Genomic DNA, 15,411 nt, shown 5'->3' on the forward strand with positions numbered 1-15,411 from the left:
GGGACTTTTTTTTTTTGGAGCATATTTTGGCATTTTTTAGTGCATATTATCTGGGCTCTGTTCATAACTATTAAATCGAGCAAACATATAAATATTACAATTTTATCGGTAAAATATTTTAAGGTTAAGAAACGTTTTTTTTATCATGTTTTTATTTAAAATGAATTTGCATCACACCAAAAAGGCAATGTATATTCACAGATGAACTCTGTGAAAGATATCCATGTTTTCAGCCAGGCAGAGTGTGGGGGGGGGGGGGGGAAGCGTGCACAACTTGTTGCCCAGTAACGTATGTTTGGGGATAAGGTTGTTAATTGTAATGTTAGCTTCCTTCACCTTTTTCAACATAAGCAAATTTAAATAATTCATTGATGATTTATATTTACCAATACGAGTTGGTAATTACAAATAATCACAGATAAATGTGGAAAACAAAATTTATTAAACTCATAAAAATGTTTAGTAACTATGCATAATAGCCGGTGATTATTCATAATAACTAGATTTATTAAATTCATGGAACATATATAGCGGTTTTGTTTTAGTTGCGAAAAATTATTGTAGTAGTAGGTTTCTTTTTTTGGCAGAAAAGAGTGGCACCCTCTGTTGTGTAAATTAGGGAAATCGACATCATGAAGAGTGCATGTTCAGGCGTTCTTCTTCCTCAGTTTTCGAATATGGTAACCCTACGTGTAGTGAATCTAACATGAAGGTTTTTTCTGTGTAATGCTTGTTATGTGTAGTGCTGCCATCTGCCATCAATTATTCTAGCTATGAGTGAAGTGTAATGATTGAATAATTGTATCGTTGTAGGCCTGCAGCTCACTGTGGCGACTTTTTAACGGGGAGATCTCTCATTTGTGCCTTGAAGCTGGGAACCACAGAAAACCAACTTCAGCCAACCACCACTGTGGCGATGGTTGGGTTAGCCAGCAAATACTGAAAATTGCCACCAAAGACGATGTCTTTGTAGCATAGTAGTCTAGCACGTTCACCCAGCGAGTTTCATTCACTAAAGAGTAAAGAAGCAGTGAAATTTTCTTTCCTGAAATTCATCGTCGCACTAGCCAGTGGTGAAAAACTTATGAATAGATTTGTGATTTTTTTTTTTTTTAATTTGAAAAATATTAATTAAAGAGAGTTTTCAGTCAAGCTAGTCGATCATCGAAAAATGTGATGTCAAACATACATGATATAGCAGTCTATATTACTTGGTAAATATATTCAAGGGTATTGCATGTAACATGTTTGAAATTTTTATTCCATAAGAAAATTATTTTGTCCTTACATCATTTGTAGTATTTGCTTCTTCTAATGACTTGTAAAGACCATTTGACATGAGGAAAAGAAACTTGCACGTATCATCGAGTTTGATACCTCCTATAACTTCTGGTTCAGCAATGATTGGTGGTTCAGCAGCCTCACTACATAAAAAATTGATGTTTATCATTTCAACACATGTTTTAATACTTAGGTACATTTCACACTGTTGCGATTCATTCATTTCACACTGTCACAATTCTACAAGCGATGCAGCCTGCACCTAGAATGGTTAAAAACCTGAATTTGAGGTTTTCAGTAATCATCAATTATTTGTATTTTATTGTTACATATTTAATGTGAATTGATACATATTTATTGTTTTAAAAAATTTAATAGTAATTTACTGTAATTTAATAGTTTTTTATAGATATAACACAATATAATATATAATCTAATATAATATATATATATATATATATATATGGTTATATATAAAGATATAACACACATATGGAGTGGCATAAGCTTTGAATGTTTCTGTAGTTTTTGCTTCAAAACACACTTAAATTGCATTTGATAACTTTTTCCCCTTTAAATCGTATTTTACTAGTAGCCTATTTACTAGCAGTAATGAGGGTCTCCTTACAATCTTACCACCAACCTTAGTGCATATTTGCTGCTCTTTGGACTCAAAGTGGTTGTTGTGATTTCATTGTATATATGAGAGTGAAACACAAAAATAAATTGATTGCTTAAAAACAGTACACTTATAATCTGTAGCAGAGAAAATTTCTCTACTTTGAGAAAAAAACACCATTGTTTAGTCTGCAGCAGCATATACACCTTATTTTAAAAAAATTATTTATCAATAATGCAGTACCATATTAAGAAATGGAAGGGGTTGTATGTCGCATTTTATAGACTACTAACATCCATATGCCATCAATATATTGGGGAATCATATTTCCGCTAACGCTAATCCCAGACATTGGGGGGATGATTGTTGGATTGAAGTATTCAAAATTTTCAGTAAGATGGATAGAATGGACCAAGAGTTATTAACTGTTAAGTGCTTTTTGTCCACTCATCGTGGCCAAAAATCCAAAAATTTGTGTTAAAGAGGATTTACTTTAAACTTTGCAGAAAACAAAAATGAAAATAAATGAATCAAATTTAATAGTTGCCTGTTATAGTGTTAATGTCAACCTGTAATGGCAATAATAAATACGCAAAATTTCATTGATTTTGATTAATATCTTATGTCTTCATCACTGTAGGAATTTTGATAATTTGTTATAAAATATATTTTTTCTTGGAAATTCTAAACAATACAGTGGAACTCTTATATAATGATGCTCAAAAGCATGGTCCCTACAAGGGTGGGGCTGACAGTGCTCCAGCCCTGGGGCCCAGGATGATTCTCATCATTTTTTGTTTTTTCACACTATAAATTCACTATGGAGGGGGCCCATGAGCAGTCTGGTCTGGGGCCCGCAAAATGTCATTACAGAAAATATCATTATACAGCATATTCATTGTATAGAAAATTCATAATTCAAGTGCAATATTAAAACTATTGGTTGTAAAATAGTTTTATATACATTTTACACTGATCTATAATCAGATTTGTTTTCAAATGTTAAAGTATCAGTTTAAGAGACGTTTGTGTTACACAAATGCAGCTCAAAAGAAATAGATATGCACAGGCTATGGCTATACCCTTTCATGGGGGATAAAGTAATTGAAAATATTGGGAGGGTTCAGAATTGTTGGCGGGGAGGTTGGAACTAATGGGTTGCATATAAGATTATGCCTATGTTACCCTTTTTTTAGCTTCCATACTACACAAAATCATTGGAGCAGTCTAAAGCTAATTCTTTTTTATTTGCAAAAACAACACAAAACACATATAAGACAGAACAAAAACCACTTAGAAAGGACAAGACATGAATACAATAATCATATTGGGCCCCCAAGGGACATAATGTCCTTTCAGGCAGCTCTATGAATTAAATTATTACATTTTGCCATATATCAATTTATCAACTTTTCTGCATTGCTGAAAATTTTCGAGAAAATCATATTTTATAGCAAGTTGTAAGGAAATAGCTTAGGAGCTTTATGATAATTAGCATTTCTTTTTTTTATTGTCATCACAAGTTAACCTTTCCATACTATTAGAATTCAGTCTTGATGAAAGAAAATAAAATTTTGAAAAAAAATTCAATGTGACTTTTGTAAAATATAAAAAATGAAACTACCCAAACCTCAAATGGCTCTTTCTGTATTCTTTTTTGGCATAGTAATTTCCAATACACCTGGTATTAGGGTACCTTTGTCGTTCTTCATCTCCAGATGTCAAGCTTAAAATTTCACTACAAATACCCAACTGAGTAAGTCGTAATATCTCATCCTCGTTTGTGAACTCATGATCAATTGTCAATTGGTAAGCTTTTTTAGCTCCAGATGCATCTTCTTTGCATAAAACTGCTTTGCAGTTGCCTATAACAAAGGTAATTATAAAATAAATTAAGCATTTATAGAAGAGCTAATTTAACTTTGATTTTGCAAATTTTATTTATGCCATCATTGAACCACAGAAAACCAACTTCAGCCGCCGACCACTGAGGGGAGGGTGGGATTTGAACCTGGAACCTCGTGATGCGAGTCCATCACTATGACCACTCGACCACCACAGTGGCTCCAAAATACACTAAAGTGATTTAATGTGATTTGGTGCAAATGTGTAAAATTCATAATTCCTGTTTTTATAAAATCAAAGAACAACTCTTTTTAAAATAATGAAAGGAGGAACAATATTTCCTCCATACAAAGGAGAAATATTTTTTTGGGTTGAAAGGGGTTTTTCAAAGAAAATTTGGGTTTCTTAGCAACTCAAGCATTTGAAATATAATGCCCAGCTAGTGAAAAACTGTCCTTTTGAAAATAAACCAGGGTTTCAGCAACCTCTTATAAACTGATATTGTGCTACAATAAGGACAGAGAGAAAAATAGTTCTGACCTGTAAAATACAGAACACACAGCCATCCTATGAATGTCACTGAAATAATTCATTTCACCTGATACAATATCCTGAATCTCCCCAGGATTAAAGCACACACAAATCCTTCTTAAATCAACACTGTCTTCATTCCTCATTCTATGTGCTGGCGGATACAGGGGATGATTACCCGCCCCTTTCCCTAAAAAAAATAGTATTATATTGGCGTAGGTGGAAGGGGGGAAGGAGGGCATTTGCCTCCCCTTCACAAAACACGACCTGGTGATTCAACACCCCACTCCCCACCCCTATTTGAAGAGCCTGTACCTACTTATGATTCTACAAGTATAAAGACCATTGCTTTACATTTTTTTATTTAAACAAATAACACCAAAGGACCCAAGATGAATTTTCTGCTTCTTTCCGAGGAAAAAAAATAATGGCAATAAGCGAAACTGGTAACAAAGTTCCTTACCAAGTATCACATTAGCAAATTCACAGATGACGTGCAGTTAATGGGAGTAGTCGAAAATCAAAGCGATAGGGAGTTGCTCCAGACCAACTCATAGGCGGAGATGCAATGTGGACATCATCACAGTGGGCTTGTGTGATGTTTTCTGACGAGTCCGGGTTTAGCTTGCAGTCTGATTCACGTCGGACTTTCATATGGAGAACGCCAGGTACCCGTTACCACCAAGACAACATCATTGAATGACACCGTTACGGTGGTGCAGCATTGCTCATTTGGGGTGGAATTGTACTAGGTTCTAGAACAGATCTGCATGTTCAAACCGGAACCATGAAAGCCCAAATTTATCGGGACATCATTCTGGAACAACATGTACGTTTGTTTAGGGATGCCATGGGCGCAGAATTTGTGTTTATGGATGACAACGCCCGTCCTCACCGAGCAAACGTCGTAAATGAATGCCTTGAATCCGAGGATATAACCCGTATGGAATGGCCAGCATTCTCACCTGACTTGAATCCGATAGAGCATGTGTGGGACATGCTTGGCCAACGAGTTGCAGCCCGTCAACCACCTCCTACATGTGTACCAGAACTTCGGAGAACATTGCTTGCTGAGTGGAGTGATCTTCCCCAAGATCATAATTTGATACTCAGCATGCCTAGGCATTGTACGGACTGTATTTCATCGCATGGGAGACATACAATGTATTAACCATCATACCAACCATGTAATAGTACGTTTTTGTAAAGGAGATATTTTTTACAATTGCTCCAGGGAGCAAAAATCGTAGTTTTTATGAATGGTATCATACATACACCATCGTTTTTGTTTTTTATCTTTTGTTTAATAAATGGGCTTTATGAATAAGTAACGTTTGTTTTGTTTTTGAACCTTTAATTTGCCGGAGCTGACATTATCCTTAATTTATGAACATGAGTGTACTTTTATTGCCATTATATAATATTTTATCATTTTACATATAGTTTTTAGTTTTATAATTGCATTTTTAATTGGGAGTTGGTTGCTGTATTTTAGAAATATATGGCATCTATATTTGTTATGGGCATCTTTTTTTCAGCCACCTCATTGGGCATTTTTCCTGTTGTGGTCTTGTATTTGTATTAAGTATAAATAGTTGAATGCAATTCAAAGAGGAATTTTTGAAGGAAAATTCTACAGGTTTGTTGCAGAGTATTAAACCACCATCCCAGATGAGTGCTCTAGAGTCTAAAGCAGTGGTACCCAATCAGGGGTGCCTGAATCCCCAGGTTTTCCGCAGGGTTGGTTGATGGTTTTTACCAATATTTACCATAGTTTTTACCACCTTGGGAAAAACCCATGTTCTTTACCACTTTCAGAGGGAAAAAATGACTTTCTGCCATTTTTTAAAAAATTTATGTACTCATGCTTTCTTTTTTCTGAACGAAATACACAATTTTAAACCACTGCAAACACCGAAAACAAAAATTATTAGATTCTTTTTAGTATGCGTATGAAAGTACCTATATATGCTCATTTCATGGTATTACTATAAAGTCTCTCGGCATAAAGATTATATTGTTATCATATGCTGAGATGGATGGAAATAGAAACAAGTAAACAAGTATAGGCTATAAATTCTGGTCAAAATATCTGTTTATAAATAGTCTTTTAAAAATTAATCTTATAAGTTCTTAGTGGTAATAAAAAAAAGTGGGAAAGGAACAGTAATACTGATTAAATTTTTCATCATAATTAATAAGTGGGGAAAATATTGAGCATCAACCGTATTAATCAATAATTTCTACATAAGTCTCTCTATTTCTTTACCAAAAATATTGCACAAAATACAAGTTTTTATTCAAATTGAATTTATATGTACAAAAAGAAAGGGTAAAAAAAATTAAAATAGGTTTTTACATCGCTTGAATTCAAGGTTTTCCACTGATGAAGACCCAAGCATTCATCATGTTACAACAGTGTTGTTTATATAAAAAATTCTCATTTTGCTTTTTCAATTAAGGCAAACGTTTTTGAACTTTTCTCATGGTTATTGGCTATGGACGTCATATATACATATGTAATAAACTAATACCTTATTGCAGGGCTTGACAAATCCCAAGTGCCAGGTCTATTGTGACTAAGAAATTGATATTGGTGATTAAAATTTTCTCTGTGATTACTAGCTCCTAAAAAAATTGTGCTTGGTCATTTGATCATTTTTGTCGCACCATGGTCATTTTCTGCACATGAAATTAGATGGAGACTACAATTTATTGTAAATTCTGAATGACAGGGTTCGTTATTTTGCCTTTTTATACTCACAGAGAGGTTGGTGCGCTAACCCTTCGATGTAGAACTCCCTATGGTAGTAATCTTTTTCTGTGGTCACGTCACTATTTCTGTTGAACTCCTGTGTCAGGAAAGTTTCTGACAAGGACAAACCATGTATCAAACTGGAGACACCTCTAAACATCCTTTGGTACTTCAGGTGAGTATCTTATCAACCTGGGTTACTACGCCCAAATTGCGCTAGCCCAGGTCGATAGTGGTGTTGAAGTCATTAGAGGTAGCACCTAAAATATTTGGTTGGCATATAAATTTTTTCTTGATATTTCAAGGCCTGCCTTATTGGTAAATAAACAGTCTGGTAGTATTTAACCAGATTTTTATCAGTAAAAACTTTCCTGTGAAAAAACCAACTAAATGAAGATTTCATGATTTTGTACATACAGGTTAGCAAAAACAAAAACTTGGAAAGCATTATTCACATTATAATTGAAAATTTCTGGCTAACAATGACAATACCAATGGTTTTATCCATCTTTTTTTTTACTGATAAATGGAAATAAAGCATAAATATTTTTAAAAAATTATGAGTATTACATATAATTTGTTCACTGTTTATCCTCATATATAGTAGCCAACTATAGAGATCTAACTGCATGCATATCATGAGCAGAGATATGGGGATGGGGGCATTGCCCCCAGCGTCGAAGGCGGAGCCATCTGATCAAATGTATATGAACTAACACACCAGGTTTTTACCATTTTTACCATGGTATTTACCTGTAAAAATCCAACCTTGGGCGGCCTAGTTGTAAATTTTAAAACAATTAATGCTAAATTAAAAAAATACTAATAGTAAATAAATTGCTTAAATGAAAGTTTTAATTAAATGCACAGAAGCTATTTGCTTACTTGTAATTACAAATAAATACCTGCCTGCCACCTTCACTTTTATACTTAGTAATATTTTATAATAATAATTTTATACTTAGTAATGTATTTTCCTCAATTTACTGTTGACTTAATATATTTTATTTTATGTATGTTTTCTTTTTTAATTTTTATGTATTTCAACACAGTAATACTAATTGTATTAATGACTTCTAATTTTAGTGACATTATATGCTGTCAGTACAAATAGCTACATCACCCCCTTGTCAATTCATATTCAACTCACAGTTTATCAATACTTACATCAGTTTATATGTTTTGTCTCTTGTTCTCTTTTGTATATTTTCTTCTATAAGTGAATACATTTCTTCAAAAACAAAATTAACTGCCAAAAGCACCACTGCAACACTGATAGAGTGTGGTAGTGATATTGTTACGACTTGATAAAAATTGTACTTGTTGTCACATTTCTGGATAGGAGTATGAAACATTGTTTCAGTTGAGAAATTGAATTTTCTGGATGTTATGCCGAAACTGATATTTAGAAAGAAAAGTGATTTTTCGCCTTCAGGAATCGAGACAAATCACTTTTCTTTCAAAATATTAGTTTCGGCATAACATCCAGAAAATTCAATTTGACAGTATATTTCATGCCGAAAAGATACCATCTCTTCATATTGTTTCAGTTCTTTTGCAGTCCGGTAGATGGCATTGCTATCGCATCACATATACTAGTACTACTACTAAACCAGACATGCCCCTCGTCCGATATATACTAGTTACTAGATAGAATGTCCTCCATTATCTGAAAATATTCTAGCTGTGGTCTCTGCTGGTTTAAATGGGGGTCCATGGCAGACACCAAGATTTTTGGTGGGTATACGAATAAAATCATTTGGGAACCACTTGTCTACAGCATGCACTATACTACATAATGTATATTTTCCTTCCTTAGAGCATATATGTATGCTAAACAGGACTGTGCAATAGGCAGCCTCTTAACTCAGTTAATAGACATCATAACCTCTTATTGAACTGCATCAAAATTTTAATGAGTTTGTAGCAACATACCCTCTAGCGTTTTTTTTAAACCTGTTTTCATTCTGTCAGCAGAAAAACGCACAGAATAACAAAAACTTGGAGCTGAAGAAATTCACTAAAAAAATTGCATGAGTGCGTGCGTGCGTGCGTGCGTGCGGAAGCATTTTCAGTCATGCATCCATGACAGGGAATATGGTTGGTACTAAAATGGGTTTTTAATATTGCAATCCTTATAAGGAAGATTTTTGTAACTAAAAATTTATACAGGGCTAAAGAAGGTTGCCACTATAACAGAGTTTAATTACAGTGATATCATGGTTAACAAAAATAATTTGTTCCAGAATCACATCCATTAGCCAAAACCAGAGGTGTAAGCAGGATCAACCTTTGGAGAGAGCACAAAAGGCTTGGGGGAGGGGCACAAAAATTTTATTTTCGAAAATTTTTCAGTTACCACCCTTCAAAAAGCATTTAAATTAACAGAAATTAGTTAAAGTAGCATATAAAAGGATTTTTTTTTCTACGTATTAATTTTTTTACAGAAATATTAATTTTTTTTTCTTCTAATTTTTGGTCAGCTCCCCTTCCTCTGTGTATGCCTCTGGCTGATATGCAATTTCCCATAAGCACTACAAAAAAAATCACAAAAAATGACCAAAACCTGAAATAAAACCGCAATGGAGTAAATGAGAATTTACTAAAAGTTGAGAAAAAAATCTTTTTATTTTGCATAAACCAATCAGGTTCATAGTAACTGATGAACCTATGGTATATGATGTACCGTATGAGCTAACCACAATATATGATATATAATGTGGTCAGCTCATTTCTCTCTGTCTCGATACATACACATGGAAAAGATAAGCATATGAATATTCAGACAGGTCAGTATGTTGCTAAGAGTCTTGCACTGAAAGCATGTGTGTACTGAAAACCAATTCTAGACTTTATTTTGTGTATTTTCTCTTAGTTCAATTTTTCATTTTACATGAAATGGTCAGAAAATGTCCTGAAAGAAAAGTAGAGGTACATCCAGGAAGAGCTTCCAAAGTAGACATAAACTAACCAGGATGGAGTGAAATTAATTCTAACGATGATAGGTGTAAAAATACAGCTGACGGAGTGGCTGTTATGTTTGTGTATCCATATCAGCAAAAATGTTTGTTAGCTGCATCTGTATTCATTAGCTGAGGTAGAAATACTGTGAAAAGGTCTTTGTTAGGTATAAAATTTCATAAGCAAAGGCATTCATTAGCTGAGTTATCACTGTATATAGATGTACTGTATTTATTTAAGTTTAAGTACTCTGCCGAATTAAGCAGACACATTTTTTCTAAACTGCAATTTTTTTTAATTTTTGTCTCAATACTATACTTGTATTAAAGATGCAAAAGAAACTGGAAGATGGACAAATATGTGGCATTTCTTGAATTTATTTTAATTTTACATCATTCCAAATTGGAAATTGGCAAAAAATGCAGACCAAATCATGCATTGCTTAAAGACATCTTTCAACCTAAATCCTTAGATATTCAACTTTAATAGTTGAATATCTAAGGATATAATATCAAATATTCACTGCAGGGTTCTCAATTCAGATACAGTATTCACAACTGATTCTAATGTGTAGATCAATAAAAAGGTTAAATTTTGAGGAAAATAATTATGTCTAGACTCATGTATATATACATCATAATTCATTCATGTACCCCATGAAATAAAATTGTTCATTACTTACCTACATTTGCAACATACAATTTATTCTTCTTAATCAATGCTATAACTGCTGTAGCTTGGCAAAAAGCTTCTGGTCCAACTGCATCATGTCTGTGTACACTTTCATCGGTTTCATAACCCTGGAAAGCACATTAATTCAAAGCTGAATATATATAATGTAGCCTTTATCCATTAAATCACTCAAAAAAAATTTCTCAAAAAATATTCTAATTTTAAATTTTGATTCTATTTAATGTAGATCCATTTAGATTCTTTTATCACCATATATTCAAAACTATAGAAATACTTTAAAAAATGTTGGGCCTGCAGTTGTCATGAAACGCCAAAATTTGATGTTTCAAAGATAAAAATCGTGTATTAGAATTTTAAAAAAAAGGAAATACAGTAAAAACGTTGTTAGAAACCTACGATTTTCGAAAATTAGAACAAAAAAAATCAGGTTTTAATAGTAGTTTGGCACTTGACTTTAAATTTTGGCTATTTTCTGTTTCTTTTGTCGAGGCACAAGTGGCTGAAAATTTTTTAACCCCATTTTAAAAATATATCTCTGGTGAAAGACACAAATCACACAGCATGCAAATGATATACAAGGAAAAAACTCACCAATACAACAAACATCAATGCATTCAAAAAAAAATTCACTCGCTAAAACTTTTTTAAAAATTTCATTTTCATTATGGAATGACAAAATAACATAGTAGCAAATAAAATATACAGGGGATTTCTTCTGCATGAAAAAAAATTCTGTGTGCCAGAAGCAAATTTAGGTAACCCAGACCACATGTGAAATTACTGCTCTGAAAGGAAAATATTGAAAAAAAATAAAATGCCACAGAAATACTTCACTTAGTGAAAAGGTGTAAGTAGAAAAGTGAATGAGAACCTTATTTAACAAATTTCACACACATCAGGGGCTGTTGAATAGTCTTTACTTGCTAACTAGGAGAAGATCCTTTAATTGATTCATTATGAGGACTTGAAGGAATCGACTAGGAGTAGAAGCTTAAAGTCCAATCCGCACCTTCTCGTGGTGCAGTCTGTAAGTAGCCATGTTTAACACGTGGTGAACGGACGCGGATGGGCTTCCTTCAATCCACACTGGCCAGCGTGGAGGATTACGGCCAAAAACCCTCTAAAAAGAAATATGAACTCTGTCAATAAACTAAGGCCCTCAGTCCCCAGAAGTCTGAGTGTCCCTGGTTACAACCAGCAAAACATGAAGACAGAGGGTGCTAAGAATCTCTGGGTTGGACCAGGCTGCCATAAGATGATGACCTTGGCCACGTATAACGGACGATCTCTTTCTTCATAAAATCATTTGCAGGAGTTGGAAGAAGAACTGGGAAAAATAAATTGGGACAACTTAGGCGTCTGTGAAACAAGAAGAAAAAGAAAGGAGAAAATCGAACTTGCCAGTGGGCATGTATTTTACTACAGAGGAACCGATAATGGAAGAACCAGTGGAGGAGGATTTCTCACTCATAAAAAGTGGAAAAATCACATCGTTGAGTTAGATAGTACATCTGATACTGATGAGTTGCAAAGCTGGTTATGCAAATATCAAGCCGATACCAGATACAGATTATACAAGTCTATGCACCAACAACAAGCTATTCTGAGGAAGAAGTAGAAGACTTTTATGAAGAACTAGACGAGCTGCATAATAAAGGAAACCATCATATCAAAATAGTAATGGGTGACTTCAATGCCAGAATTGGAGAGAAAAGAAATGGAAGACAGAGGAAACAGACTCGTCGAATTTGCAGAGAACAAACCGTTATGCATCATGAATTCATTTTTTAAGAAACCCCAAAGAAAGTGGACCTGGAGAAGCCCAACTGGAACAACTAGTGAGATCAACTACATCCTATCTAATGAGAAGCATATGATCCAAGACAGCAGTGTTCTCAACAAATTCAATACAGGAAGTGATCATCGACTGGTTAGATATAGAATAAGGCTGAACACTAAAACCGAAAGAGCAAAACTTAGCAAAAATACAAAAACTGTCATCGATATGGTAAAGCTTCAAGAACATTGATATAAATTCCAGTTAGAGCTGAAGAACCGATGTGATTTGCTATATAACACCACTGAGGATGAACAAGATGTCACTACGATGAACAAAACTTACCCTAAAAGAAGTAGCAAAAGAAGTCACTGGAGAAAAAGAAATCAAACCGGTGAAGAAACTAACAGAAGAAACAAAGAAACTTATGAAAGACTGGAGAGAATTTCAGATTAAGAAGAATGACCCTAAATTAAAAGTGGAATATGCAGAACTTTGTAAATACGAAAGTGGATTACAGAAGATGTCAGGAAGTTTAATTGTGATATTGTAAAGAAAGCATTGGAAGATAATAGGAGCTTAAAATCAGCAAAACGAAAACTGTGTGTTGGGAGAAAGGAAATTTTTGGACTAAAAAGGAAAGCTGGAACCATCACAAAAGATGGAAATGAAATCATTAGTACTGTTGAGAAATTTTATAATACTCTATACAAACATGAAGAACAGGATCGGAACAAAGGAAAGGGAGCAGAAAGAAAAGAAAATGGAGCCGAATTCGTACAAGTAGCTCCTGTGCTGAAAGAGGAAGTCTACAAAGCTATAAGATGTATGAAAAAAGGGAAATGCTCAGGTGAAGATGCGATTTCAATAGACATTATTAAAGAAGCAGGAGAAGAATTTGCCAGTATGCTAGCTGCCTTGTTCACAAATTGTCTCACAAAATTGGATGTGCCTGAAAATTGGAATAACGCAATAGTGGTTCTTCTTTACAAAAAGGGAGAAAAAGAGGATATCATGAACTATCGACCAATCAGTCTCCTATCAGTAATTTATAAAATCTTCACGAAAGTGCTGACATATAGGCTTGAATCCAAATTGGAAGAAGGTCAACCAAAAGAACAGGCAGGATTTCGAAGTGTCTTCACATCTGTTGTTAAAGCTCTAGATGTAATTGGGGTGGAGAAGACTTACATCAATATTATCAAGAAAATATATGACAAAGCAACTGCAACGATTCGTTTGGATAAAGGAAAAGCAAAGATTGAACTCGGAAAAGGAGTCAGACAGGGTGATACTATCTCACCAAAACTCTTTACCGCTGTTTTAGAAGAAGTATTCAAAAAACTGGATTGGGATAAAAAAGGAATTGAAATAAATAGAGAATTTCTCAACCATTTGCGTTTTGCAGACGACATTGTTGTTATCAGCAGTAATCCAGACGAACTAGAAGAAATGATACAACAATTGGCGAAGGCAAGTATTCAGGTAAGTTCGAAAATGAATCTGCAAAAGACTAAGGTTATGTTCAACCCCCCTCGCATTGAAGAGGACAATGTTGCTCAATAACACACAGATAGAAGAAGTAGAAAGCTATGTATACCTGGGACAAGAAATTACCATGGATGTCATTAATGAAATAAACCGAAGGATCAGGATTGGATGGAGCACTTTTGGCAAAAACTGTGTAATTCTGAAGAGTAGCATGCCATTATGCATGAAAAGAAAAGCTTTAACCAGTGTGTGTGCTACCAGCACTGACTTATAGAGCTGAAACACGGGCACTCACAAGCAAAACGATACAAAGGCTACAGACAACACAAAGGAGCATGGAAAGATGTATGCTAGGCATCACAAGGAGAGACAGAAAACGAATCAATTGGATAAGGAACCACACAAAGGTGTATGATATCATGGAAAGAATTAAACGTTTGAAATGGAAATAGGCTGGACATATAAGAAGACAGGACAACCGATGGATCACAAGTATTCTAGATTGGTACACCCCGTGGTGTTATACGTCCAAGAAGGCATCCCCACGCATGAATGAATGAATGCCAGGGTCACCGGTCTTATCCCGTTGCCGAGATCTCTTCCAACCCAGCTTCATGGCAGAGTCTAGAACAAAGTGAGTGCACCTAACAGTCTGTGTGTGTAGCTAGTGTTGCGTCTGATATTTCAGTGCTGCCATCTATACTTCAAATTGTGAGTGAAGTGTAATGATTGAATATTTGTATCGTTGTAGGCCTGTTGCTCTCTGTGGCGAGACTTTTTAATGGGGAGATCGGCTCGCATTCGCGTCTTGAAGTTGGGAACCACAGAAAACCAACTTCAGCCGACCACCACTGTGGTGCCGGTGGGGTTCGAACCCGGAGGCATCCCCACGCAAGATGGATTGATGAGATCAGGAAAGTGACTGGAGTCAACTGGATGGCTAAAGCATCAGATAGAGCAGAGTGGAAAAAGTTAGAAGGGACCTTCATCCAGCAGTGGATTGAAAATGGATGATGATGATGAAACGCATGAGATTTATTGTACAGGGAAGTCTGTGATGTATTATATTATATATATCAAATATAATATAAACAGAAAAACAAATAAGACCCATTTGAGAGTTTTAGTATTTTTTTGTAAAAAGCATACATCTACTTACAGTAATTCAAATGTACAGCAAAAGTATAGTGTGCCATGAGATAAGAGGTTGTAAAAAAATTTAATGCTAAAGTATGCATTTTAGAAGTGTCACTGGGTATCTAAAATTCCAGAATGTGTTGTGAATGCGAAAAGTTTGGGAATCTTTGCATTAGATTAGTTAGAACTACCCCCACGTGTGCGAAATGGACAATATCTCTTAATGGACCATTTTTCATTCTACTCCTTTTAACCAATCATATGTGCAAATGAAAAGTTGGATGACTAAGACATATTAAGGCAACATTTTGTGAGGTAGCA

The 15,411-nt window shown here is 34.6% G+C and overlaps 1 protein-coding gene across 4 annotated transcripts in view; it reads right to left on the bottom strand.

Moving 5' to 3' along the window:
- LOC149076730 (TGF-beta-activated kinase 1 and MAP3K7-binding protein 1-like) overlaps positions 1-15,411 on the bottom strand; it is a 47,879-nt gene that overhangs the window by 12,484 nt on the left and 19,984 nt on the right. For all 4 annotated transcript variants that reach the window (XM_089244367.1, XM_089244365.1, XM_089244364.1 and 1 more), the window contains exons 5-7: positions 10,675-10,792; positions 3,531-3,765; positions 1,289-1,424 (exon numbers count right to left, since the gene is read on the bottom strand). In XM_089244367.1, coding sequence (XP_089100493.1) covers positions 1,289-1,424; positions 3,531-3,765; positions 10,675-10,792 — 489 coding nt within the window. The remainder of the gene's footprint in view (positions 1-1,288; positions 1,425-3,530; positions 3,766-10,674; positions 10,793-15,411) is intronic.

This window comes from Pholcus phalangioides, unplaced genomic scaffold, assembly GCF_987345545.1.
Source record: "Pholcus phalangioides strain wild (caught in Gottingen) unplaced genomic scaffold, Ppha-v1.0 ptg000015l_1, whole genome shotgun sequence".
NCBI lineage: Eukaryota > Metazoa > Arthropoda > Arachnida > Araneae > Pholcidae > Pholcus > Pholcus phalangioides.